Source organism: Pseudophryne corroboree, chromosome 6, assembly GCF_028390025.1.
Source record: "Pseudophryne corroboree isolate aPseCor3 chromosome 6, aPseCor3.hap2, whole genome shotgun sequence".
Lineage (NCBI taxonomy): Eukaryota > Metazoa > Chordata > Amphibia > Anura > Myobatrachidae > Pseudophryne > Pseudophryne corroboree.
The window spans coordinates 188,369,156-188,396,863 of record NC_086449.1 but is presented as its reverse complement, the minus strand read 5'-3'; the positions used below and the strand labels follow the sequence as shown (position 1 = coordinate 188,396,863).

At 46.2% G+C, this 27,708-nt stretch overlaps 1 protein-coding gene across 3 annotated transcripts in view; it reads right to left on the bottom strand.

The window, feature by feature from the left end:
- BLM (BLM RecQ like helicase) overlaps positions 1-27,708 on the bottom strand; it is a 188,562-nt gene that overhangs the window by 115,117 nt on the left and 45,737 nt on the right. For 2 of the 3 annotated variants that reach the window (XM_063925479.1, XM_063925478.1), the window contains exons 3-7: positions 26,376-26,965; positions 25,116-25,281; positions 24,794-24,879; positions 24,585-24,714; positions 23,727-24,367 (exon numbers count right to left, since the gene is read on the bottom strand). In XM_063925479.1, coding sequence (XP_063781549.1) covers positions 23,727-24,367; positions 24,585-24,714; positions 24,794-24,879; positions 25,116-25,281; positions 26,376-26,965 — 1,613 coding nt within the window. The remainder of the gene's footprint in view (positions 1-23,726; positions 24,368-24,584; positions 24,715-24,793; positions 24,880-25,115; positions 25,282-26,375; positions 26,966-27,708) is intronic. The other variant, XM_063925480.1, reaches the window with a different exon arrangement.

Here is a 27,708-nt window from a genome sequence, read left to right as displayed (position 1 = left end):
ATTTAGGCTGTGGCAGGCCTGCCACAGAATGTGCAAGTTGGATTGTGCTACAGATCCAACGAGCAATCGTCTGCTTAGACGCAGGAGCACCCATCTTGTTGGGTGCATACAATATAAACAACGAGTCAGATTTTCTGACTCCAGCTGTCCTTGCAATATATATTTTTAATGCTCTAACAACGTCCAGTAACTTGGAGTCCTCCAAGTCACTTGTAGCCGCAGGCACTACAATAGGCTGGTTCAGATTAAATGCGGACACCACCTTAGGGAGAAAATGCGGACGAGTCCGCAGTTCTGCCCTGTCCGAATGGAAAATCAGATATGGGCTTTTGTAAGATAAAGCTGCCAGTTCTGACACTCTCCTGGCCGAAGCCAGGGCTAGTAACATGGTCACTTTCCATGTGAGATATTTTTAAATCCACCTTATTTAGTGGTTCAAACCAATGAGATTTTAGAAATTCCAAAACCACATTGAGATCCCACGGTGCCACTGGAGGCACCACAGGAGGCTGTATATGCAGCACTCCCTTAACAAAAGTCTGGACTTCAGGAACTGAAGCCAATTCTTTTTGAAAGAAAATTGACAGGGCCGAAATTTGAACCTTAATAGATCCCAATTTGAGACCCATAGACAATCCTGATTGCAGGAAATGTAGGAATCGACCCAGTTGAAATTCCTCCGTCGGAGCACTCCGATCCTCGCACCACGCAACATATCTTCGCCAAATGCGGTGATAGTGTTGCACGGTTACTTCCTTCCTTGCTTTAATCAAAGTAGGAATGACTTCTTCCGGCATGCCTTTTTCCTTTAAGATCCGGCGTTCAACCGCCATGCCGTCAAACGCAGCCGCGGTAAGTCTTGAAACAGACAGGGACCCTGCTGAAGCAAGTCCCTCCTTAGAGGTAGAGGCCACGGATCTTCCGTGATCATCTCTTGAAGTTCCGGGTACCAAGTCCTTCTTGGCCAATCCGGAACCACTAGTATAGTTCTTACGCCTCTTTGCCGTATAATTCTCTATACTTTTGGTATGAGAGGCAGAGGAGGAAACACATACACCGACTGGTACACCCAAGGCGTTACCAGCGCGTCCACAGCTATTGCCTGCGGATCTCTTGACCTGGCGCAATACCTGTCCAGTTTTTTGTTGAGGCGAGACGCCATCATGTCCACCATTGGTCTTTCCCAACGGGTTACCAGCATGTGGAAGACTTCCGGATGAAGTCCCCACTCTCCCGGGTGAAGGTCGTGTCTGCTGAGGAAGTCTGCTTCCCAGTTGTCCACTCCCGGGATGAACACTGCTGACAGTGCTATCACATGATTCTCTGCCCAGCGAAGAATCCTTGCAGCTTCTGCCATTGCACTCCTGCTTCTTGTGCCGCCCTGTCTGTTTACATGGGCGACTGCCGTGATGTTGTCCGACTGGATCAACACCGATTTTCCTTGAAGCAGAGGTTCTGCCTGGCTTAGAGCATTGTAGATTGCTCTTAGTTCCAGAATGTTTATGTGAAGAGACGTTTCCAGGCTCGTCCACACTCCCTGGAAGTTTCTTCCTTGTGTGACTGCTCCCCAGCCTCTCAGGCTGGCGTCCGTGGTCACCAGGATCCAATCCTGTATGCCGAATCTGCGGCCCTCCAATAGATGAGCACTCTGCAACCACCACAGAAGAGATACCCTTGTCCTTGGAGACAGGGTTATCCGCTGGTGCATCTGAAGATGCGACCCTGACCATTTGTCTAACAGATCCCTCTGGAAAATTCGTGCATGGAATCTGCCGAATGGAATTGCTTCGTAAGAAGCCACCATTTTTCCCAGGACTCTTGTGCATTGATGTACAGACACCTTTCCTGGTTTTAGGAGGTTCCTGACAAGCTCGGATAACTCCTTGGCTTTTTCCTCCGGGAGAAAAACCTTTTTCTGAACCGTGTCCAGAATCATCCCCAGGAACAGCAGACGAGTTGTCGGCATTAACTGGGATTTTGGAATATTCAGAATCCAGCCGTGCTGTTTTAGCACTTCTTGAGACAGTGCTAATCCCATCTCTAGCTGTTCTCTGGACCTTGCCCTTATTAGGAGATCGTCCAAGTATGGGATAATTAATACGCCTTTTCTTCGAAGAAGAATCATCATCTCGGCCATTACCTTTGTAAAGACTCGAGGTGCCGTGGACAATCCGAACGGCAGCGTCTGAAACTGATAGTGACAGTTTTGTACAACGAACCTGAGGTACCCCTGGTGTGAGGGGTAAATTGGAACGTGGAGGTACGCATCCTTGATGTCCAAGGACACCATAAAGTCCCCTTCTTCCAGGTTCGCTATCACTGCTCTGAGTGACTCCATTTTGAACTTGAACTTCTTTATGTATAGGTTCAAGGACTTCAGATTTAGAATAGGTCTTACCGAGCCGTCCGGCTTCGGTACCACAAATAGAGTGGAATAATACCCCTTTCCCTGTTGTAGAAGAGGTACCTTGACTATCACCTGCTGAGAGTACAGCTTGTGAATGGCTTCCAAAACCGTCTCCCTTTCGGAGGGGGACGTTGGTAAAGCAGACTTCAGGAAACGGCGAGGCGGATCTGTCTCTAGTTCCAACCTGTACCCCTGAGATATTATCTGCAGGATCCAGGGATCTACCAGCGAGTGAGCCCACTGCGCGCTGAAATTCTTGAGACGACCGCCCACCGCCCCCGAGTCCGCTTGAGAAGCCCCAGCGTCATGCTGAGGCTTTTGTAGAAGCGGGGGAGGGCTTCTGTTCCTGGGAAGGAGCTGCCTGTTGGTGTCTCTTCCCCTTTCCTCTGCCTCGTGGCAGATATGAATATCCCTTTGCTCTCTTGTTTTTAAAGGAACGAAAGGGCTGCGGTTGAAAAGTCGGTGTCTTTTTCTGTTGGGGAGTAGCTTGAGGTAAAAAAGTGGATTTCCCGGCTGTAGCCGTGGCCACCAAATCTGATAGACCGACTCCAAATAACTCCTCCCCTTTATACGGCAAAACTTCCATATGCCGTTTTGAGTCCGCATCGCCTGACCACTGTCGCGTCCATAAACTTCTTCTGGCTGAAATGGACATAGCACTTACCCGTGATGCCAGTGTGCAGATATCCCTCTGTGCATCACGCATATAAAAAAATGCATCCTTTATTTGCTCTAAAGACAGTAAAACATTGTCCCTATCCAGGGTATCAATATTTTCAATCAGGGACTCTGACCAAGCTACTCCAGCACTGCACATCCAGGCTGTCGCTATAGCTGGTCGTAGTATAACACCTGTATGTGTGTATATACTTTTTTGGATATTTTCCATCCTCCTATCTGCTGGATCTTTAAGTGCGGCCGTCTCAGGAGAGGGTAACGCCACTTGTTTAGATAAGCGTGTGAGCGCCTTGTCCACCCTAGGAGGTGTTTCCCAGCGCGCCCTAACCTCTGACGGGAAAGGGTATAAAGCTAATAACTTCTTTGAAATTAGCATCTTTTTATCGGGGGCAACCCACGCTTCATCACATACATCATTTAGTTCTTCTGATTCGGGAAAAACTATAGGTAGTTTTTTCACACCCCACATAATACCCTGTTTAGTGGTACCTGTAGTATCAGCTAAATGTAACGCCTCCTTCATTGCCAAAATCATATAACGTGTGGCCCTACTGGAAAATACGGTTGATTCGTCACCGTCGCCACTGGAATCAGTGCCTGTGTCTGGGTCTGTGTCGACCGACTGAGGCAAAGGGCGTTTTACCGCCCCTGACGGTGTTTGAGGCGCCTGGACAGGCACTAACTGATTGTCCGGCCGTCTCATGTCGTCAAACGACTGTTTTAGCGTGTTGACACTATCCCGTAATTCCATAAATAAAGGCATCCATTCTGGTGTCGACCCCCTAGGAGGTGACATCCCCATATTTGGCAATTGCTCCGCCTCCACACCAATATCGTCCTCATACATGTCGACACACACGTACCGACACACAGCAGACACACAGGGAATGCTCTTAACGAAGACAGGACCCCACTAGCCCTTTGGGGAGACAGAGGGAGAGTTTGCCAGCACACACCAAAAGCGCTATATATGACAGGGATAGCCTTATAATAAGTGCTCCCTGTATAGCTGCTTTTATAATATAATTTTTGCCACTATTTTGCCCCCCCTCTCTTGTTTTACCCTGTTTCTGTAGTGCAGTGCAGGGGAGAGACCTGGGAGCCGTCCTGACCAGCGGAGCTGTGTAAGGAAAATGGCGCCGTGTGCTGAGGAGATAGGCCCCGCCCCTTTTCCGGCGGGCTCGTTTCCCGCTCTTTAGTGTATTCTGGCAGGGGTTAAATATCTCCATATAGCCCCCGGAGGCTATATGTGAGGTATTTTTTAGCCAAATAGGTTTTCATTTGCCTCCCAGGGCGCTCCCCTCCCAGCGCCCTGCACCCTCAGTGACTGCCGTGTGAAGTGTGCTGAGAGGAAAATGGCGCACAGCTGCAGTGCTGTGCGCTACCTTTAGAAGACTGAGGAGTCTTCTGCCGCCGATTCTGGACCTCTTCATGTTTCAGCATCTGCAAGGGGGCCGGCGGCGAGGCTCCGGTGACCATCCAGGCTGTACCTGTGATCGTCCCTCTGGAGCTGATGTCCAGTAGCCAAGAAGCCAATCCATCCTGCACGCAGGTGAGTTCACTTCTTCTCCCCTAAGTCCCTCGTTGCAGTGATCCTGTTGCCAGCAGGACTCACTGTAAAATAAAAAACCTAGCTAAACTTTCTCTAAGCAGCTCTTTAGGAGAGCCACCTAGATTGCACCCTTCTCGGCCGGGCACAAAAATCTAACTGAGGCTTGGAGGAGGGTCATAGGGGGAGGAGCCAGTGCACACCACCTGATCGGAAAGCTTTACTTTTTGTGCCCTGTCTCCTGCGGAGCCGCTATTCCCCATGGTCCTTTCAGGAACCCCAGCATCCACTAGGACGATAGAGAAATTAATTTAGCGGTAAGCACCAAAATCCTCTTTTCTCAGACAGTTGGGGACGTCCCAAAGATACTCCCATGGGCGGAAGTGCTGTCCGAAGACTGAAGAACCAAACGACCACACCTTGCATCTCTAGATGCAAACGTGTCAAACCTGTAGAAACGAGCGAACGTGTGTGCTGATTACCACGTTGCAGCTTTGCAAAGAGGAGTAGTGGAGGCTCCTCTAGCCGCTTCCCATGAAGCACCAAGCATGAAGTATGACCACCTACCCGAAATGGAACACTTACCACTAGAGTGATAAGCCTGTTTTATGGTCAAACGTATACATCTGGCCAAAGTCGGTTTAGAAGCAGGCCAGCCTTTCCTGGGACAAGACAAAGTGTCTGACTTCATAACAGAATTCGTGGCCTGTACGTATACCCGTAAGGCTCTGAGACCACATATAAGGCCAAATCCCTGTCTCCGTGGAAGGAGGGGACCACAATTGGTTGGTTTATATGGAAACCGGAGACCACCTTAGGTAAAAACTCCACCTTTTTACATAGCTCCGCTCTGTCTTCATGAAAAATGAGGAAAGGACTTTTACACGACAGAGCCCCTAGTTCTGAAACCCTGCTAGCTGCAGCTAAAACTAATAGCAAGGCTACTTTCCAGCTTAAGTATTTCAGATCTGCCTTTTGGAAAGGCTCAAAAACTGCCGATCTCAAAAACTCGGATACCATGGTGTCGTGGAAGGACGAAAAGGTGGTTGTATTCTCAACATGCCTTGCAAAAACCTCTGGACCTCCAGTAAGGCCGTCAGACGATGCTGAAAAAAAAGATCGAGATGGCTGAGACCTGGACCTTCAAGGATCCCAATCTCAAACCACTATCCAAACCATTTTGGAGAAACCTCAAAAGACTAGAAAGGCGTAATTCTCTGGGATTCCAACACTTAGACTGTCTCCAGTCCATGTACTTCTTCCAGACCCTATAGTAGTGTGCTGCAGTGACTGGCTTCCTTGCAGCTAACATGGTAGGAATAGCCGATTTCGGGCTACCCCTCTTAGTATCCTGGTCTCAAGAACCACGCCGTTAAACGTAGATGGTTTGGTTCTGGGTGAAGGAATGGGCCCTGTGAATACAGGTCCTCCCTCTATGGGAGTCTCCAAGGATCTTCCGACAGGAGTCCCCTCAGGTCCGAGTACCAACTTCTGCTAGGCCAATCTGGAGCTATTAAAATCACCCACGGTCTTACCCGTTTGACCTTCATTAACTCTCACATGCTGAGCCAATACTAGGTTTTCCGCCAGAAGAAGTGCATTGTAAATGGCTCTTAACTCCAGTACATTTATCGGGAGACTGCTCTCCTGCGTTGCTAATCATCCCTGAAACTGATGGCTGTCCAGTACTGCACCCCATCCTCAGAGACTGGAATCTGTAGTCAAAAATCTTCCAACCCCAGATTCCAAACCTCTTTCCCGCAGCTAGAATCTTGTGGACAGACCACCAAATTAACGAGGTCCTGGCCTTTGGCGACAAGCAAATCCTTCAGTGAAGTAAATGCATGCCTGACTCTGAGCAATCAGATTCAGCTAAAAGGGTCTGGAATGTAGTCTGCCTTATTGGATCGCTTCGAAGGAAGCTACCATCTTTCCTAAAAGCCATACACAAAGATGCAGAGAGATCGTCTGGTTCTGTAGAACTTGACGCACCATTTCCTTGAGGTCTCGAATCATGTCTTCTGGGAGAAACACCTTCATTTGAATAGTGTCTAAAACGAGGCCCAGGAATTGAATCCTCTGCGTTGGTTGCAGATTGGATTTCTTGAAGTCTATGATCCAGCCGTGTTGGATCAGAAACTGATGAGTGATCTGAATATCCCGGATCAACTGGTCCTGAGAGGGAGCCTTTATAAGGAGGTGGTCCAGATACGGTATTATCGTTATCCCTAACGATCTCAATTTCGCCACCATGACTGCCATGATCTTTGTGAAGACACTCTGGGCTGATGATAGGCCGAACGGTAGAGCTCTGAACAGATGATTCTTGCCCACTGCAAACCGTAAATAGGCTTGGTGCCCGCAATAACTGACTGTATGGATTCCATCTTGAATATGTAATTTGTCAGGAATTGATTTAACACCTTTAAGTTGAGGAATAGTCTGACTGACCCATCCGGTTTTGGCACTACAAAAAGATTTGAATAAAATCCCGTTCCTCTTTGAGAAGGTGGGACAGGTAAAACTACTTCGGTCTGACGCAACTTTGTATAGCCATTTCTAATGCCGACTGTGAGGTCGGTTCAGAAACTATCTTGCAACCCTGGGAAATAATATTGTTGGTGCAGACTTCTGGTGAGGTTTCAGCCCAGGTGTTGAAACCTTTCCAACCGTGTGCCAACCATAGGAGATCCTGTTTCCACGTTAACTGACAAAACCTCTTCCTCTAGCTCGAAAGAATGGAGACCTAAATGAACTGAACAGAGTAATTTCTTCTGACCGGTGGCGTAGTTCTAGGATACGTGGTAGGCAGAAAAGTAGATTTTCCCGCAGTAGCTTGCGATTTCCACTTGTCCAATTATGGCCCAAATGAAGCTTCCCCTACAAAGGGAATCGCCTCCACCGCCTTCTTGGAATCAGAATCGACTTGCCATTCTCTGAGCCACAGAATCCTTCTGGCCAACATAGCCAAAGCCGAGATGTGTCACACTATCCTGCTAGCATCCTTTGTAGCTTGGCAAATGTATGTAGCCAACTCACGGATATGTTTCACTAACCAAACTGTCTCTTCCTGGTTGTTGACCAATTTGACTGGCCCATGCAACAACAGCCTTATTAACCCAAGCACTTACAATTGTAGGTCCTGCCGCCACAAAGATCGATTTTAGTGTTGTATCCAATTCACGATCTAACACATCCTTTAGTGTCATGTTAGGTATAGGTAAAATTGTCTTCTTTGACAATCTAGCCAAAGATGCATCCACCATCGGTAGGACCTCCCACTTAGACATGACACCCATGGGTAGAGGGTAATTTGCTGTAAACTTCTTGGGAATCTGGAAGCGTCTATCTGGCTGCTTCCATGCTTCTCCCATTTGATTCTGGAGAGTCTGAGGAATTGGAAAAACTGCTGTTTGAGGTTTCTGAGACTCAAATAAATCAAATACATCAGGTTCCATAACCTTTTCCTCTTTGAAGATAAAGGACCTGTTTTACCTCTTCAATAAGGGAGTCTAACCCCTTGACCTCGGTGTCCTCCTCCTGAGGACTGACGTCTATTATTGCCTCAAGTGACTCTCACTCCTCATCATCATCTATGAGACCCATCTCCTCTTCAGATTATTTTTGCAGGATAGGGAGGGGTCTCTTAACCACTTTACGCACATTCTTTTCTACCTGTGCAGGAGGAGCTATTCTAATTAGGAATTCCTCCATAGTCTTGGAAAAACCAGCAGCCCATTCTAAACGTTGTTTGCGGGATTCCGCCATTTTCTTAGAAATATCTGCCAGGGCATGTTCCCATGACCCAGGCGGACCACTGCTCCCAGGTTGAGCATCCATTCCCAAACATGTGTCGCACACCCCAGAGCCGACAACACTAGTGCTCTTTTTCTCACATTTTGAGCATACATAGCAAGTCTTTGTGGTCTTGGTTGGTGCTTTAGACATGTTAAAAACAAACAAACAAACACACACACACAAAAACACACCAATCAGCAGTACTTTCACCCTATTAGAATAGGAAGAGAAAGACCTTAGGGATATAGGGAGAATGAACACGGAGTCACCCAGCTGGAAATAAATAAATAAATATATAAATATATATATATATATATATATATATATATATATATATATATATATATATATACATATACACACACACACATATATAATAGATAGATAGATAGATAGATAGATAGATAGATAGATAGATAGATAGATAGATAGATAGATAGATAGAGTGTTAATATTTTTTTTTCTACCAGCCTGACGTATACAACCCTCACAACACTAACTGTTGAAACAGCTTGAGTTGATCAGGTTGAGTTTCTGTTGCTCTGCAGGACCTGTCAGCAGTGTCCTTTAGAAGAAAACATGCCATTTCCTTTGTTCAGAATGATCTGTCAGGAGAGCTCTTTAGAAAAACTTTTCTAGCCGCAGGCAGTGCTGTCATAGACATAATAACATATACTGAGTGACTCACATGTCAATCACCTAATGAGACCTCCCCCTCAGGGAGGTCCGCCTGCTCTAACTGCGCGCCTTGCAGAAAAATAAGTATTTACTCACCGGTAATTCTATTTCTCGTAGTCCGTAGTGGATGCTGGGGACTTCGTAAGGACCATGGGGAATAGACGGGCTCCGCAGGAGACTGGGCACTCTAAAGAAAGATTCAGTACTATCTGGTGTGCACTGGCTCCTCCCTCTATGCCCCTCCTCCAGACCTCAGTTAAGGAAACTGTGCCCGGAAGAGCTGACATTACAAGGAAAGGATTTTGGAATCCAGGGTAAGACTCATACCAGCCACACCAATCACACTATACAACTTGTGATAAACTTACCCAGTTAACAGTATGAACAACAACTGAGCATCACTCAACCGATGCTACATAACCATAACCCTTTGTTAAGCAATAACTATATACACGTATTGCAGAAAGTCCGCACTTGGGACGGGCGCCCAGCATCCACTACGGACTACGAGAAATAGAATTACCGGTGAGTAAATTCTTATTTTCTCTGACGTCCTAGTGGATGCTGGGGACTCCGTAAGGACCATGGGGATTATACCAAAGCTCCCAAACGGGCGGGAGAGTGCGGATGACTCTGCAGCACCGAATGGGCAAACACAAGGTCCTCCTCAGCCAGGGTATCAAACCTGTAGAATTTTGCAAAAGTGTTTGAACCCGACCAAGTAGCAGCTCAGCAAAGCTGTAATGCCGAGACCCCTCGGGCAGCCGCCCAAGAAGAGCCCACCTTCCTTGTGGAATGGGCTTTCACTGATTTCGGCTGCGGCAATCCCGCCGCAGAATGAGCCTGCTGAATCGTGTTACAGATCCAGCGAGCAATAGTTTGCTTTGAAGCAGGAGCACCCAGCTTGTTGGATGCATACAGGATAAACAGCGAGTCAGTCTTCCTGACACCAGCCGTTCTGGTTACATAAATCTTCAAAGCCCGGACTACGTCCAGCAACTTGGAGTCCTCCAAGTCACGAGTAGCCGCAGGCACCACAATAGGTTGGTTCAAATGAAAAGATGACACCACCTTTGGCAGAAACTGCGGACGAGTCCGCAATTCTGCCCTGTCCATATGGAAAACCAGATAGGGGCTTTTACATGACAAAGCCGCCAATTCTGACACCAGCCTAGCCGAAGCTAAAGCCAACAGCATGACCATTTTCCACGTGAGATACTTTAGTTACACGGTCTTAAGTGGCTCAAACCAGTGGGATTTCAGGAAATCCAACACCACGTTAAGATCCCAAGATGCCACTGGTGGCACAAAAGGGGGCTAAATATGCAGCACTCCCTTAACAAACGTCTGAACCTCAGGCAGTGAAGCCAGTTCTTTTTGAAAGAAGATGGATAGGGCCGAAATCTGGACCTTTATGGACCCTAATTTTAGGCCCATAGTCACACCTGACTGTAGGAAGTGCAGGAATCGACCCAGCTGGAATTCCTCTGTAGGGGCCTTCCTGGCCTCACACCAAGCAACATATTTTCGCCATATACGGTGATAATGCTTAGCTGTCACGTCCTTCCTAGCCTTTATCAGTGTAGGAATAACTTCATCCGGAATGCCCTTTTCTGCTAGGATTCTTGACCTGGCGCAATACCTTTTTAGCTTTTTGTTGAGGTGGGACGCCATCATGTCCACCTGTGGCAGTTCCCACCGACTTGCAATCTGCGTGAAGACTTCTAGATGAAGTCCCTACTCTCCCGGGTGGAGGTCGTGCCTGCTGAGGAAGTCTGCTTCCCAGTTGTCCACTCCCGGAATGAACACTGCTGACAGTGCTTGCACGTGATTCTCCGCCCAACGAAGAATCCTGGTGGCTTCCGCCATGGCTTCTTGTGCCGCCCTGGCAGTTTACATGAGCCACTGCGGTGATGTTGTCTGACTGAATCAGCACCGGTTGGTTGCGAAGCAGAGGCTCCGCTAGACTCAGGGCGTTGTATATGGCCCTTAGTTCCAGGATATTTATGTGCAGACAAGCCTCCTGACTTGACCACAACCCTTGGAAGTTTCTTCCCTGAGTGACTGCCCCCCATCCTCGGAGGCTCGCATCCGTGGTCACCAGGACCCAGTCCTGTATGCCGAACCTGCGGCCCTCGAGAAGGTGAGCACTCTGCAGCCACCACAGAAGAGACACCCTGGCCCTGGGGGACAGGGTGATCAGCCGATGCATCTGAAGATGCGATCCGGACCACTTGTCCAACAGATCCCACTGAAAGATCCTCGCATGGAACCTGCCGAAGGGAATGGCTTCGTATGATGCCACCATCTTTCCCAGGACTCGCGTGCAGTGATGCACCGACACCTGTTTCGGTTTTAAGAGGTCTCTGACTAGAGTCACGAGCTCCCGAGCCTTCTCCGCTGGGAGAAACACCTTCTTCTGGTCGGTGTCCAGAATCATGCCCAGAAAGGGCAGACGCGTCGTAGGAATCAGCTGCGATTTTGGGATATTCAGAATTCAGCCGTGCTGTTGCAACACTTCCTGAGAGTGTGCTACGCTGATCAGCAACTGCTCTCTGGACCTTGCCTTTATGAGGAGATCGTTCAAGTGTGGGATAATTGTGACTCCTTGCTTTCTCAGGAGCACCATCATTTCCGCCATTACCTTGGTAAATATTCTCGGTGCCGTGGAGAGCCCAAACGGCAACGTCTGGAATTGGTAATGACAGTCCTGTACCACAAATCTGAGGTACTCCTGATGAGGTGGATAAATGGGGACATGCAAGTAAGCATCCTTGATGTCCAGAGACACCATAAAATCCCCCTCTTCCAGGTTTGCAATGACCGCTCTGAGCGATTCCATTTTGAACTTAAATTTCTTCAGATAAATGTTCAGGGATTTTAAATTCAAGATGGGTCTGACCTAACCGTCCGGTTTCGGTACTACAAACATAGTGGAATAGTAACCCCTTCCCTGTTGAAGGAGAGGAACCTTTACAACCACCTGCTGGAGGTATAACTTGTGAATTGCTGCCAGCACTACCTCCCTTTCCATGGGGGAAGCTGGCAAGGCCGATTTTAGGTAACGGTGAGGGGGCGTCACCTCGAATTCCAGTTTGTATCCCTGAGACGCAACTTGTATAGCCCAAGGATCCACCCGTGAGCGAACCCACTGGTGGCTAAAATGTCGGAGACGCGCCCCCACGGCTCCTGGCTCCGCCTGTGGAGCCCCAGCGTCATGCGGTGGATTTAGTGGAAGCCGGGGAGGACTTTTGTTCCTGGGAACTAGCTGCGTGGTGCAGCCTCTTTCTTCTACCCCTGCCTCTGGCAAGAAAGGATGCACCTCTGACTTTCTTGCTCTTTTGCGAACGAAAGGACTGCATTTGGTAATACGGTGCTTTCTTAGGCTGTGGCGGGACATAAGGCAAGAAATTTGACTTCCCAGCCGTAGCTGTGGAAACTAGGTCTGAGAGACCGTCCCCAAACAATTCCTCACCCTTATAAAGGTAAAACCTCCATGTGTTTTTTACAGTCAGTATCCCCTGTCCATTGCCGAGTCCATAAGACCCTTCTGGCAGAAATGGACATTGCGTTTACTCTAGAGCCCAGCAGGCAAATGTCCCTCTGGGCATCCCGCATATATAGGACCGCGTCCTTGATATGAGCCAGGGTCATTAGAACAGAGTCCCTGTCCAGGGTATCTAACTCCTCAGACAGAGTATCCGTCCATGTTGCTACCGCACTACACATCCAGGCCGAAGCAATTGCTGGCCTCAGCAGCGTACCAGAATGTGTGTAAACAGACTTTAGGATAGCTTCCTGCTTTCTATCCGCAGGATCCTTTAGGGCGGCCGTATCCTGAGCTGGCAGGGCCACCTTCTTAGATAAGCGTGTCAACGCCTTGTCTATCCTGGGGGAGGATTCCCAGCGTAACCTGTCCGTTGGCGGGAAAGGATACGCCATCAGCAATCTCTTGGAAATTACTACCTTCCTATCAGGGGAATCCCACGCTTTTTCACATAATTCATTCAATTCATGTGACGGGGGAAAAGCCACTTCTTGCTTTTACTCCCCATACATATAAATCCTCTTGTCAGGGACAGGATTTTCCTCAGAAATGTGTAACACATCCTTCATTGCCACAATCATGTAGCGGGTGGCTTTAGTCATTTTAGGCTGCAACTTTGCATCATCGTCATCGACACTGGAATCAGATTCCGTGTCAACTAACTGGGATATTAGGCGCTTTTGAGACCCTGACGGCCTCTGCGCTGTGGGAGCAGGCATGGGTTGAGACCCCGACTGTCCCAAGGCTACAGCTTTATCCAATCTGTTATGTAAGGAGCTTACATTATCATTTAACACCTTCCACATATCCATCCAATCAGGTGTCGGCCCTGTCGGGGGCGACACCACATCTATTTGCACTTCTTCTGCCTCTACGTATCCTTCCTCATCAAACATGTCGACACAGGCGCACCGACACACCGCACACATACAGGGAACGCTCTGACTGAGGACAGGACCCCACAAAGGCTTTTGGAGAGACAGAGAGAGAGTATGCCAGCACACACCCCAGCGCTATATAACCCAGGGATTACACTGTACCTTAGTGTTTACCCAGTAGCTGCTGTTTTTTTTATATATATATATATATATATATATATATATATATATATATATATAATCTATCTCTGCGCCTAAATTTATGTGCCCCCCCTCTCTTTTTTACCCTCTATTGCACCTGTATACTGCAGGGGAGTGCTTGGGGAGCGTCCTTCCAGCGGAGCTGTGAAGAGAAAATGGCGCTGGTGTGCTGAGGAAGAAGGCCCCGCCCCCTCAGCGGCGGGCTTCTGTCCCGCTTCTCATGTGTAAAAATGGCGGGGGCTCGCACATATATACAGTGCCTGACTGTATATATGTATACTTTTGCCATCAGGTATCTTAATTGCTGCCCAGGGCGCCCCCCCCTGCACCCTACAGTGACCGGAGTGTGTGGGTGTGCTGCGGGAGCAATGGCGCACAGCTGCAGTGCTGTGCGCTACCTTAAGTGAAGACAGGAGTCTTCTGCCGCCGATTTCGATGTCTTTTTGCTTCTGCGGCTTCTGTACTTCTGACTCTGCGAGGGGGACGGCGGCGCGGCTCCGGGAACGGACGATCAAGGTTAGGTACCTGTGTTCGATCCCTCTGGAGCTAATGGTGTCCAGTAGCCTAAGAAGCGCAACTTAGCTGCAGTGAGTAGGTTTGCTACTCTCCCCTCAGTCCCACGTAGCAAAGAGTCTGTTGCCAGCAGAAGCTCTCTGAAAATAAAAAACCTGACAAAATACTTTCTTTTCTAGCAAGCTCAGGAGAGCCCACTAGGAGCACCCAGCTCTGGCCGGGCACAGATTCTAACTGAGGTCTGGAGGAGGGGCATAGAGGGAGGAGCCAGTGCACACCAGATAGTACTGAATCTTTCTTTAGAGTGCCCAGTCTCCTGCGGAGCCCGTCTATTCCCCATGGTCCTTACGGAGTCCCCGGCATCCACTAGGACGTTAGAAAAATTAACATGGCAGTCACTGCATTTTTTACTACACATCGCAGCCTTGTCTCCCCTAACTGGAGCGGATTGTCTGAGTTTACTCTAATTCTTAAGCCTGCTGTCCAGAGCTCCGCTTGCCTGCTGCCAATTTATAGCCTGGCCAAGTCTTCAACTTTGGTATCTCTCACCGCTTGCTCCCCCCTCAGCAGCGCGTCACAGCTTTTCCCACAGTCTGTGCTCTGAGCCCTGCTCCGGGTTACTGACCGCCTGCCGCTGCGTGACCCATAAACCGAACGGCTGTCACAGCCTAGCCACCTGTCGCGCTGAAAGCTCTGCTGTGGGGAAATAAACCTAATGCCTATAAGGGATTAAGCTGCCCTGTATATTTCAGCCTGCGCGCCTACTCACAGCTCTCTGATCCAGATCCTCTGGGTGAGATGTCGATCCCTTCTCAACGGGATCTTTGTCTCACTTAAAACTCTCACCACAGTTTCTGGGAGCCTTCACCTTCCTTTCTGTTAGGCAAGGTTTGCTCAGCAAGTTTTAATATAAAAAATTCTCTCTCAAAGAGCAAGAGCTACTTTCTGGATCCGCTACCTCCAGCACAAATTTTCAAACTGGAGGGATTAGGGGGCGTGAAGGGGAAGGAGCCAGCTTTGCATAATTTTTTTTTTTTTAGATTGGAGGTAGCACAATCTGCATCCTTCACACCCCAGCTGTCTGAGATCTCCAGTGTCCCCTAGTGGATGAAAGAGAAAGTATAATGAAGAAGGAAAAGATATACAGTAGACAGAATTTAAAAGGGGTTTCTTCTACAAGTGTCCTGCAAAATTGGATATATTCCTTTTTTTCCAGATTGCTACTACAGTTGTCTGTATCTCAAATAAGTCTGTATTCTGATACAGCTCTGCTGAGAAGAGAAACCGCTCAGAAAACAGGAGTGGGTTGCAATAAGGGATAGCTGCTAAATGCAGAGCCACTGACAAAGGCATGCTTGTGAATTGCTAATGAGAAACATTTAGTAGAATATTTATTAAATACATTTTGTGCGAAATTCCCCACAAATAGAAATTTTGGGGTATCCCACAAAAGGGGAGGTTATCCAAGCTCCGGAATGGTGTATTTTTCCTCTTTATCGGCTCCGATGCATATGCAGCTCGATGCGCAGTATGCCCACCAGGTCCGAACCCGGAAGCAAAGGGATATCAGTTGCTATCATTTTGCTCTTGGCCCTTGGCTGAGAGAGGGCTATTTCGGAAGCTCTGTCCCAGCATCCCAACCATAAAAATAAATAAATAGATAGAGATTTGGTGTGTGATTATCAGCTAGCAACAGATTTAGAAATATGGTTGGTGATAAATACACCCCTTAAAAGGTTAATGCAGTGGTTCTCCAACTGTGTGCGGTGACACCCTGGGGTGCCTCAGGACACTTGCAGGGGTGCCTTGGATTGGTGGTTCAGGATTAATTTAAATCATTTCTGGTCAATGTAAAAGGCAAATCCAGTGCTGGTGGCTGCCAATCATAAAATATGTGGACAAACAGAAGCAAATCCTGCCCCTCACCACACAACTGAATGTGATTCAAAAAAGTTTAGGAACCAGTGGGGTAATGGTTTACTAACAGAACTGCCACTGGTAGTGCTAATGGGATGATTGTAGTATTAAAGTATAGACCTTCTCCATCCGGGAGGTGTATAGAGCTTGTAGGGGGTCATGATTGATCTGAAAATTCTAGCATGGAATGTTCGAGGTCTGAATAATAATATCAAACGTTCTTTGATACTAAATATGATTAAGAAATATGACCCGGATATTGCATGCCTCAGTGAGACCCACTTGGAGGGACATAGGTTACTGTCCTTACGGCGGGCCTGGGTGGGCTGGGCATATCATGCCTCCCACTCCTCCTTTTCTAGGGGTGTCTCTGTTCTGATTAAGAAGACAGTGCAATTCGAGTTGATATCGATTAAAACTGACCCGTATGGAAGATATGTATTTATAGAGTGTAAGCTGAACTCCCAGCCCTATTACATCTTAGCAGTGTATGTCCCCCCTCCTTTCTCATATAATGTACTGCAACAAGCTGCGTCCTTCATAGCCCCCTCCCCTAATACCCCAGTGATTTGCGTGGGAGATTTTAATAACGTCCTGGATCTGTCTATGGACCGATGGCATTCCCCACAGGCTGCGATGGTGGGAGGTGGTCCTACCAAGTTTGCGGATTTTCTCAATAGTTTGCAATGGGTAGATGTGTGGCGACTTCATCACCCTGCGGTTCGTCAGTTCTCCTGCTTCTCCAGCACTCATGGCTCCTTCTCCAGAATTGACCTGATGCTGGTGTCCCCCACCCTCGTCCCTAGGATAATTGACGTCCACTACGAGGCTCGAGGGGTCTCTGACCACTCCCCTCAGATGATGACTATCGCTGTGGACAGTCAGAGGGGGCACTCCTATTGGAAACTGCACCCCTCTTGGCTGACCCAGCTCGGGAACTGCGATGACTTGGAGACTCAATGGGAGGGGTACTTTGGCGACAATGTAGGGTCTGCCCCGGGTACAGTAGTTTGGGACTCGTTTAAGGCGTTCTTGAGAGGCTCATATATTGGACGAATAGCGGCTCATAAAATGGCCTCTAGGGAAAGAGAACAGGCCCTTGAAAAAGATGCTAGAGACCTAGAGTCCCAATATTTGTCTGACAGCGCCCCCGAGACAAAGACACGATGGCTGGTGGCTCAGTCAGTTTGGTTGGCCCACCTGTCTGATAGAAACTCTCGCTCCCTTCTTTTCAAAGCTACAAATGTATATATGCAGGCTGATAGGACGGGGGGCCTCCTGGCCCGCCTTGTACATTACGATCGGCCTGGGACCACGATCACTCAAATGTCCGGAGCGGATGGCTCCTTTGTTGACACCACTCCGGACATTGCGCTGTTATTCCGATCATACTTTTCTGAGGTTTATAATTCACAGTTGCAGCGCTCTACTTCTGATCTTTCGTGCTACATGGGGGGCGTTCCGCTGCCTGCGCTCTCCTCCGAGGCCTGCGAGATGCTGGAGGCACCTTTGGCGCTTGAGGAGGTGACTGCGGCCATCGGTATGTCCCCTAATGGCAAGGCTCCGGGATGTGACGGAATTCCCTCCGAGGTGTACAAGAATCATATTGATTTTTTTGGCCCCAGGCTACATGCCCTGTACTTAGATATATTTGCCAGTAACGATCTCCCCCCCTCCATGTCAGAGGCAGTTATAATAGTGATCCCAAAACCCGGTAAAGACCCTAAATCTCTAGACTCCTATAGACCGATTTCCCTGATTCCCACCGATGCCAAGATCCTGGCAAAGATATTGGCAATACGGCTCAACACAGTGATATCCTCCCTCATTCACCCGGACCAGACTGGCTTCATGCCAGGAAAGTCCACGTCTATCAATTTACGTAGATTACATACCATTTTACAGCTCCCACACGAATCCCCTTCTGACTCGGCTGTGGTCTCGCTGGACGCGGCCAAGGCCTTTGACAGTATTGAGTGGGCTTATTTGTGGGAGGTCTTGGCTCGTATGGGATTTGGACCCAACTATATAAAATGGATTAAACTATTGTATCAACATCCGAGTGCCAGGATCTTGGTGAATGGCTATGTATCCCCATCTTTTCAATTGACCCGGGGTACTAGACAGGGTTGCCCTCTGTCCCCTACGCTGTTTGCCTTGGCCATTGAGCCCCTGGCATGCTTGATTAGATCGCACCCAGATATTGTGGGAATATGTACAGGATCGCGTGAGGATAGGATAGCTCTCTATGCCGATGACATGTTGTTGTTTTTGCAGGATTACGCCAAGTCAATGCCCACCCTGCTGCGTGTGATAGAAAGCTTTGGAGATTATTCGGGCCTTAGAATTAACTGGCCTAAATCTTACATTATGCCAGTCATAGGCCCCCCTCCTGCTGTTTCCAGAATCCCCCTACCATTGAGATGGACGGTACAGTTTAAGTACCTTGGAATCCAAATAACTAACGACCCTTCTGATTTTGTCCCCCTGAATCTGGAACCGACCATGCAGTGGGTCATGGGCAAATCCAAGACTTGGTGTAAGCTTCCACTAACGGTCTCTGGCAGGGTTAATCTCATTAAAATGATTATACTGCCCAAACTCCTATATATCATTCTCCAATCCCCGGTATATATCTATCCAATATTTTTTAGAAAATTGAACAGCGTTCTGTCCTCACTGATCTGGGCTAATAAAAGACCTAGGATACAGCTAAATACCCTTACCAGACAGAGATCTGACGGCGGCCTGGCTCTACCTAACTTTCAGGTATATTACTTCGCTGCTCAGCTGACTCATATCACTATATGGGCACAGAACTCTGAGACTGACTCTTTGCATTGTGAGTTTATCCGCTGTTATTTTCCCCACCTCTCTCCTATGCAGGTGTTACTGAGTGGGAGCATAGCTAGGTTTCTTCCCCCTATCATTTTTCAGGCCCTAAAGATTTGGCGGGCCCTGAGAGACCTCTTGAGATATGACGACCTAGACCCGGATACCCCCTTGTGGTACTCTGACTGGCTCCCTGAACTGCATGCACTTGAGGGGCGGGAGGTGTGGGCCCCTAGATCGGTGATCTCTGTCTCTCAACTATATCTAGATAATACACTAAAATCCTTTCAACAACTGAGGGATGAGTTTGACCTGCCCAACTCCTACTTCTTCAGATACCTCCAGCTTCGTCATGCCCTCCAGACCCAATTTACTGAATCACCCCCGCGAATCCTCCCATTCCCCATCAAGACATTTGTGACCACTTTGGGTCAGGCTAAGATGGTCTCACTTGCGTATGGATATCTTCTTACCAAGCTCCATGAGGACCCTTTGACACGTCTCCGTGGAAAATGGGAGGAGGATTTGGGTCCAATAGATGAGGAGGACTGGGTCCTCGCTTTAGAATACCCTGCTAAGGTTACCAAATCCCTTAGATATCAGCAGATTCAATTCTTCATTTTACACAGAACATATATGACTCCAGCTAGGCTGGCTACATTCGAGACGGGTAGATCTAATCTCTGTCCTAAGTGTGGGGGGGCGGTGGGAACATACTGGCATCTAGTATGGGACTGCCCGAGGTTGAGGGTGTTCTGGTCGGGGGTCGGGTCAATTCTGGAGAGTACGGGAGTGCCTGGCGAACTGCTTACCCCACAATTCTGTATATTGGGAATGGGGTGCCTTGCTCCTGAGTCTGTTTCAATGGGTCTCTATGCTCTAAATGTATGTGCCTTGGCTAAGGTTTGCATTGCAAGACTGTGGATGGCCCCCAAAGGACCATTAATATCTGCACTTAGGGCCTTAATTAATGACACCATAACTAAGGAAAGATATGTCTACATGAAGCAAAACGCAACAGCTAAGTTTGAAAAAGTCTGGTCTCCATGGCTAGATTCTCCCCACTCTCATCCTGTTCCCCAGATACAGTAGACACTGAAGTGCAAGCATGTCAATAAATTACTATGCCTGAAAGCGTACTGAGATGTGACGGTTGGGCCCTGCGAGCCCAAATACTTACACACGTGTATGACTAGTGGAGCTCTGAATCAGATTACTCCTTTTAAATTGCCTTCCTTGCCCTTCTCTTTGGTTGTTTGTTAGTTTTTTATAAGTTTAGAATACGGGTTTAAATATAAAAAATAATGAGGACTAATATAGTTGGGTGCGGATTTTGTAGACCATGAGACTCTGAACATTAGGAAATCCTTGTATACATCTTTATTGAAAATATTCTGATATCTCATTGATGTAAAATATGAGTAAAACATGGCTCTGACTCATGTGAATGTATGTAATGTTTGAGATATGATTATGTCCTGCAATGTCTGTACCTTTAATCTCCAGACTACTTAATAAAAATTACTTTATTAAAAAAAAAAAGTATAGACCTTCTGATAGGCTTTATTAGAGTGTGTGTACAAATCCTATTGTGGTCACATAGCTGGAGATTCAGCCTAGCATGTTCGAGAAGAACTGTTGGAATATTGTAGGAAATCCCCAATTTCAATCTTTAGGGGTCACCCCAAATTGCATTTCCCTGGTAAAGATGAACAGCCTTAAAATTTGATGTGTATATAACCCGTGGGGCATATACATACAAGTTACTCATCACAGGTAACCAGAAGCAAATCATCTTAGTCTTGGTTCTGAGTAACCAGTAATCAAATCACGGTTTATTAAATTATATTTCTCCGGCAGGGACTACAGGTTATCCACAGGATAACAATGGGATATGATGAAGCGACAGCAGATTTGCACCAATCAGTCAAAGCTTTCCGGCCTCCCAGCATGCAACAGACTCGTCCATATATCCCCTCCTCCTGGCTCAGGCAAATCAGTTTTTTGTTTGGTGCGGCAAGAGCCGGACCATGGTCAGAGGGCTGCTGGTTTTTAGCAGCCCTAAGCTTTCTTATATTATTTTTATAGTCTTACTAGTATTCTGAGCAATCTTTTTAAACAGCGTCTTATACGTACCTTAGAAAGACTCGCTCCAACAACTCTCCGCCGGGTCGCGACAACGCTTACCCACGAGTACAGTGCTGTTTCGGCGGGCGTCTGTCGATATACTAGCAGTTCCAGCAGACGTTACCAGGCTGTGGCCGGAGCACGGGGAGAAGGTAAGGCATCGGTTTTGTTTAGAAGGGGAATACGGACACAGCTGCACTGGTTTGGGAAGGAGACTACAAAACAGTCGCTGACGCGGCTGCCACCTTGGGTGCACCAGCGCTCGGCCTTAGAGATCAGAGGCTCCAGGAATAGCATGAGGCCGCGATCCCTATGGTTGATGTCAGCAGTGGGGAGTCAGACTTCTCCTGGTCGCCCCTCCCCCCGGTTCATGACCAGTTTCCTCTGAGTCTCCCGCCATGAACTGTTTCCCACTTCCATCTCAGACGCTGTACACGAAGGGGACCCAGTCGCAAAATAGGCGGCTGTGTGACTGGTGCATCTGTGTTCACTGAGCATATGTGTTCACTATAGGTTCATGGAGCAGCAGTATACACTAGTAGCGTCTGGATCCACTCAGCGTTCCTTAACGTATTGATCGGTCCTGGAAGCGAGGTAATTCTCCCTGTATTCCACTTTACTGAGTACGGGTAATACAGCACTAAGTCTCTATCTACCTTTTTGAGCATGAGTAGTTAGATAAGTGCCTACTGCATATGAGTCTGTATACATTTACTGTTTCTTTCGCAACGCGTCTGAATATGGTAGATCTGTTTAAACATGATTCAGTAATATGTTCTCCTACATACTTGAAATGTAGTTGTAGTTGATGTGCTCATATTGCTTATTATACTAATGTATAACATGTGACTGACTGCTAGTGTGATTGCTGACTTTACTATATTCTGTCAGTTATGTTCTATTCCGATCCTCAATGCTGGTGCATGGGTAGGGTCGGATTGTATGTCACATTAAGAAGCTTAAAGTGATTACAGGTCACAAATTGTGTAGTACACTGTGGAAGTGTTGATTATTTATGATGTCTAAGAGCAGCAAAGGTGAGGAATATACACTCACATCAACACTCATATCAAGTTTGCCTTGCAAAGCTGTGTTATCATCTCAGGACCTGGTTCAGGATGGTTTGTGTGCAAATTATTTTAGTTCACCAGGGGTTCTTAAAAAATACAAGGCAGATTCAGGTGCAGGTTGATCCACCTTGGCCTGTGTTTGCACAGACTTTATCCAGTATAGCTGAAAGGATAATTGCTCCAACTCCTGTACCAGGGATAGGTTACACAATTAACCCTTACATGCAGCTTCCCACCTGTGGTGTATCACTTCCAGCAGCTGCCTCTCAAAGAAACAGGCTGATAAACCGGTTGTAAGTAAATCTTCATCCTCACAGGCTACACATGCTTCAGATGAGGATTCATCGGAGGATGAAAGCTCAATTAATTCTACTTCACCATACAAAAAGGAAGAGGAAGGTCTCAGCTCAGTGGATATAGCCGAGTTAATTAAAGCTATGAAAGCCATTCTATCCTTAGAGTATTCAGCCGAGTCCGTGATAAAATCCAAGGCACCTGTATTTAAATATCCCAAAACAGTTAAGACCGAGTTTCCAGGGTCAGATCAGCTGACGGATATCATGGAAGAGGCTTGGGCTACACCTAATTAGAAGTTTAGAATGACTAAGAAATGGAATTCCAATTATCCTCTTCCAGCTGGGGTATGTTTAAAAAGGGAGGTGGCTCCTAAAGTAGATACGCATGTGATTCGATTAGTGCAAAAATCTACATTACCTTTGCCTTCAACATCATTAAATGATGTCACGGATAGGAGAGTGGATGGTTTTCTAACAACCATTTTTTCCCTGTCTGGGGCAGTCATAAGGCCAGCCATGGCTTCAGCTTGGATGGCAAAGGCTGCATTGGAGGGGGATTTTTCAATAGGATCTAGAAAGCAAAAATCCCATATAGCACATATAAAACAGGCTGCAATGTTCTTGGAAGAAGCCGCATTGGATGTGGGTACTATTGCCTCCAGGGCATCAGCTTCAACAATAGCTGCTCGTAGAGCAGTTTGGTTACGTATGTGGAAAGCGGATTCAGAATCTAAGAAGGATTTGGAATCTTTGCCCTTTTCTATATATATTTTTTTTAGTAAAGAATCAGAGTCAGAAGCAGACTTCAAGGAAGTAAAGTTTCCTTCCACATACAATTTCAAACCTAAAGTTCTAGCTTTTCAGCCCTTTCGGTCTAAAGGAAAAGCTAAAAGGTAAAACTGATAGCAGGCAATCCCAATACAACAAGTCTCGTAAAACCAAAAGCATTGGGCTACCAGAGGACCAGGTAAGCCATCAGCCTGATGGTGCGGGTCTCCACCTGTCACTATTAAACTGAAATATTGAAATTGTCATACAGACTTCACTGATTTTATATATAAAATATACACACATATAACTACAAACACAGTAATATACGTGTCCAATTCCTAATTTTCCTGAAAACACTACAATTACATCAGTAATGCTCTCACTTTGTATCCAGTTAATGAATAAGGAGCTCAATCGCTTTTGAAAAGAGAAGCGTATGTTACATTATAGTTTGCAGTGCTTACCTGATAGACCAGAAGGATGAGAGGTTCTAATAGGGCTCTTTAAAGAAGCTGTGCTGCTGCACTTTTTAACTGAAGGTGCTTCCCTTATCGTAGGATATGGTGATGGTACAGTTTTGCCAACAGGTGGTGCTATAGGGCTGTCTATGCACTGGATATCATCATCAAAGTCTTCAATATCAAAGTTGTCAATATTAAAGTCTAGGTCATCATCATTGTTCAATGTCTTTGGGGGATGAATAGAAGGTCTGGCACATGTGCTGGAAGTAATTGGTTTCTCATTGTGTGGTGTGTTGAATTGGCTAACAGTGAAAACAGAGTCCTGGAGACTGGATGAATCTTTTATAGTGGAGTCAGACAGTTTAAAGGAAAACTGTGTTTTAGGCTGCGTTTGGGGCCCACACTTGGTGCCTACATCCACAGAACTTTCTTGGCTTTTTGCTTTTAGCTTGTCTGTAGCAGCAAATGAGTTAAATCTAAAAACATTCCCCAACGGTCCTTGACATGAAGTATCTACAGTTGGGGTACGCAAAGAGATCTGTGAAGAATCACTTGTTTTGGTAGAAGATGGGCATGGGGAGAACACAGGTAATCCTACAGCCGAAGTTTTCAACACCGAGTCACTTGACAAAAAATGTTTTCTGCTAAATAAGAGAGCATAAGATAAACATGGGTCAAACATTTTGATAGGGTAAAAAAAAAAAAAAAAAAGAAGATAACAAAGACAGCATTGGTCATTATTTAAATCGTGATTAGTCGACTTGAAGGTATCTAGTCGTTATTTAACCATAAAGTCACAGGAGGTTTCCCCCCTGATGTGAAAGGAAGACGTCAATGTGCAAGCACATCTCATTTACACACCGCATTTCCCTCTGCTTCTGAAGCTCCTTCCCACAAGTCAGCAGCTGCAGCTCAGACAATGGAATCTTATCGACTAAGTCACAGATCTTTGACATCATTGTCCAGAGCTCAGGGGACACATTGCACCCTGCTGTAAAAAACATAAGGACACATGAACATGCCTCTTCTCAATGTTTTATAGTACTATTAAACATGGATCAGCTTCCTACCCTGCGAGGAGACGCACTGCTCGGCCAGAACTTCAGGAGCACTCTCTTTTTCTGTCCCAGAGGAAACTGACAATTTCTTCAATGAACTGAAAAGGACAAAATGTTGAAAAAACATTTATATCAAGTAATAACATTTTCCAGACTTTGTCATAGTTCAGTATCACTGACATTGTTCTGATGGCGGAGGCACATACAGTACCTCTGTGCAGCCCAGTAGCACATTAAAAACATAATGGCACCTGCTTCATACTATTCATAATAATATGATAGATAGACAGAGATAGTAAGACAGAGAGACATCCATATAACATGTCCTGCTTACCAAATACCTCTGAGCACTGGTGGAGATGACACACTGCTATTTGATGGAGAGGGTGGAATAAAATCAGCATCAAACTCATCCTCTATTATTGTTTTTATCCCTTCTGTGGTTTCTGAATCAAGGTCTCCATCATATATTTCTACATTGGCATCTTTCGTGCATTCATCTAAGAGAGAATACCCATTTAACATTGTTCAGAGAGAGGAACACACTACATTGAAATTAGCAAGTGGCAAATAGAACAAAGTTAAAATCATGTATAAGAGGCTGGCCAAAGTATTGATCGCCATAAACTGTAGACACTCGACCAGTTCATCACGGTAGACGTTCCCATAAGAATCAGGCTGATTCTTGTTTGCTAACTGTGCAGAACTGAAGCATTGGCAGTCTCTGTAACGGTGACGGGCAATAGGAATTAGGCTGATTCTCATTCGCTGAGGCAGCCTCCTCCATTCTGCCAGTGCTGCAGCCAGAGAGCCAATTAAAGGGCGAGTGGGGATGGGGTGGGGGGGGCCACGTTGCGCAGTGCAGCCGACACCAAGACACAGGACCAATCAATGCTGCTGTGCATGGTGGCAGCAGCCAGCAATCCCGCTGCACAGTGCTCTGGAGTCTGCACTGATTCTGCTGATGGACTGCCATGTTTGGTAGCTCCTTTCTTGACAGTTCAGGCTTTATGTTGGGGTTTGGGAAAATTGTGCATGTTTGTTTTTTGTGAGGGACAATGTTTTTCTTTTCCTGCAGGGGAACAATGTGTATTTTTTTCATGTGGAGGCCAATGTGTGATTTCGGAGAGACAATCCCCACACCACATGCAGCGAAGGCTTTTCTGTTGTTACAGTAGATCACCAAGTCCAAAAGATTTGGTGCCCCTGATGCATAACAAACATTACATATATATTGTAAAATATTTCTCTGCTATTTCATTTAAAAAAAATATATTTTTTTTAAATATTATATATTGCTAACATTACAGGAAGGTAATATCCACATAATACAGGTTGTAGTCATACAATAAATCTTAAAAAAGAAAGAGCTGCATTTAGTGGCAAGTTAATACCATAACAGAGCCTGAGCATTAGAATAAATACTGTGCTCCTCATCAGTCCAATTTCTTTAAATGATTACACTGGAAGCTTAGGCAAATACCATATGCGAGCAAAAAAAATCCAAAATGATAGCCATCAAGTAAAGGCTGCATCGCAGCCAAAACTAATTCACAATTGCGTCAAGAATTATTAATAGGCACAGAGAACTGACCTGTACACACAACAGAATCCATACTAACTTCAGTAAGGACACTGTCCAACGGATTAGCCACAAACTTATTTGCATTAGAGTTCTTGACATTCTCTGTGTTTATGGAGGGTGCTATTTCAAGGTATGGCGATTTGGGAGAAATCACAGTTTGTGTTTCACTGCATTTCTGTGGTGTTCTACCACATTTCCTAATCTGACTCTTGGGAGGAGACACATCTGTGTCAAAATCATTCATATCATCCCATTCCTCCAGGCTGATAACAGAGCTGAGAGAGGAATTGCAGTCTGTTTTCTTGGGACAAGGGTTTTCTTGTGCAATATGCTCACTGGTCTTGTGGCCATTTGCCAGAATAAGTTTCTCAGAGATCAGTGATGGACAAGCAAGTGATGACTGTATGCAGACTGGAGAGAAGACTCCCTTGACTATGCCATTTTTCTTGAAGTTTGAAGATGTTAGGTGGTTTTTCGAGAAATGCACTTCTTGCGCAATATTAACATTTTTATCTTTTTGTGACAATTGCTGCTTTGTCTGAATTGAACTAGTAGACACGGATCCATCAGGGGAACTTCTCTTTTTAAATGTAAAAACACTGTAGAGAAAAAAATAAAATAAAAACAAGTAAATATAACATGTGACAAGGGCCACACTACAGGTTTATTAAATATGGCAGGGACATGGAGCGCAAACAAATTTCAAAATAGCTCACACACAGTTCCAGACAAAACTGAAGATAATTTCTTCCAATATTTATCAATCTTCTAAGTGGTTGAACGTGAATAAGAACATTGGGGGTTATTCAGGGCTGTTAGCAAACAAAAAAAGTAAGCAGTTGGGCAAAACCATGTTGCACTGCTGGTGGGGCAGATGTAACAAGTGCAGAAAGATTTAGATTTGGGTGGGTTATATTGTTTCTGTGCAGGGTAAATACTGGCTGCTTTATTTCTACACTGCAATTTAGATTAATGTTTGAACACACCACACCCGAAAAATTTTTTTTTTTTTTTTTAAATATATATATATATATATATCTATATCTGTCAATAAAACATATAGAGGGGGCCCTCCATAGTGCATAAACTTTTTTTATTTTAAAACACAGACACAGAAGTGCTTGAAACAAATGTAAGTACAGGTTGAGTCTCCCTTATCCAAAATGCCTGGGACCAGAGGTATTTTGGATAATAGGATTTTGGTACTTACCAGGTAAATCCTTTTCTTTGAATCCATAGGGGTCACTGGAGTACTCTTGGGATATGGACGGGCTTCCGTAGGAACACAGCACTGAATATTTAAATTTAGTAACACTCCACCCCTCCATATCCCTGAGCACTT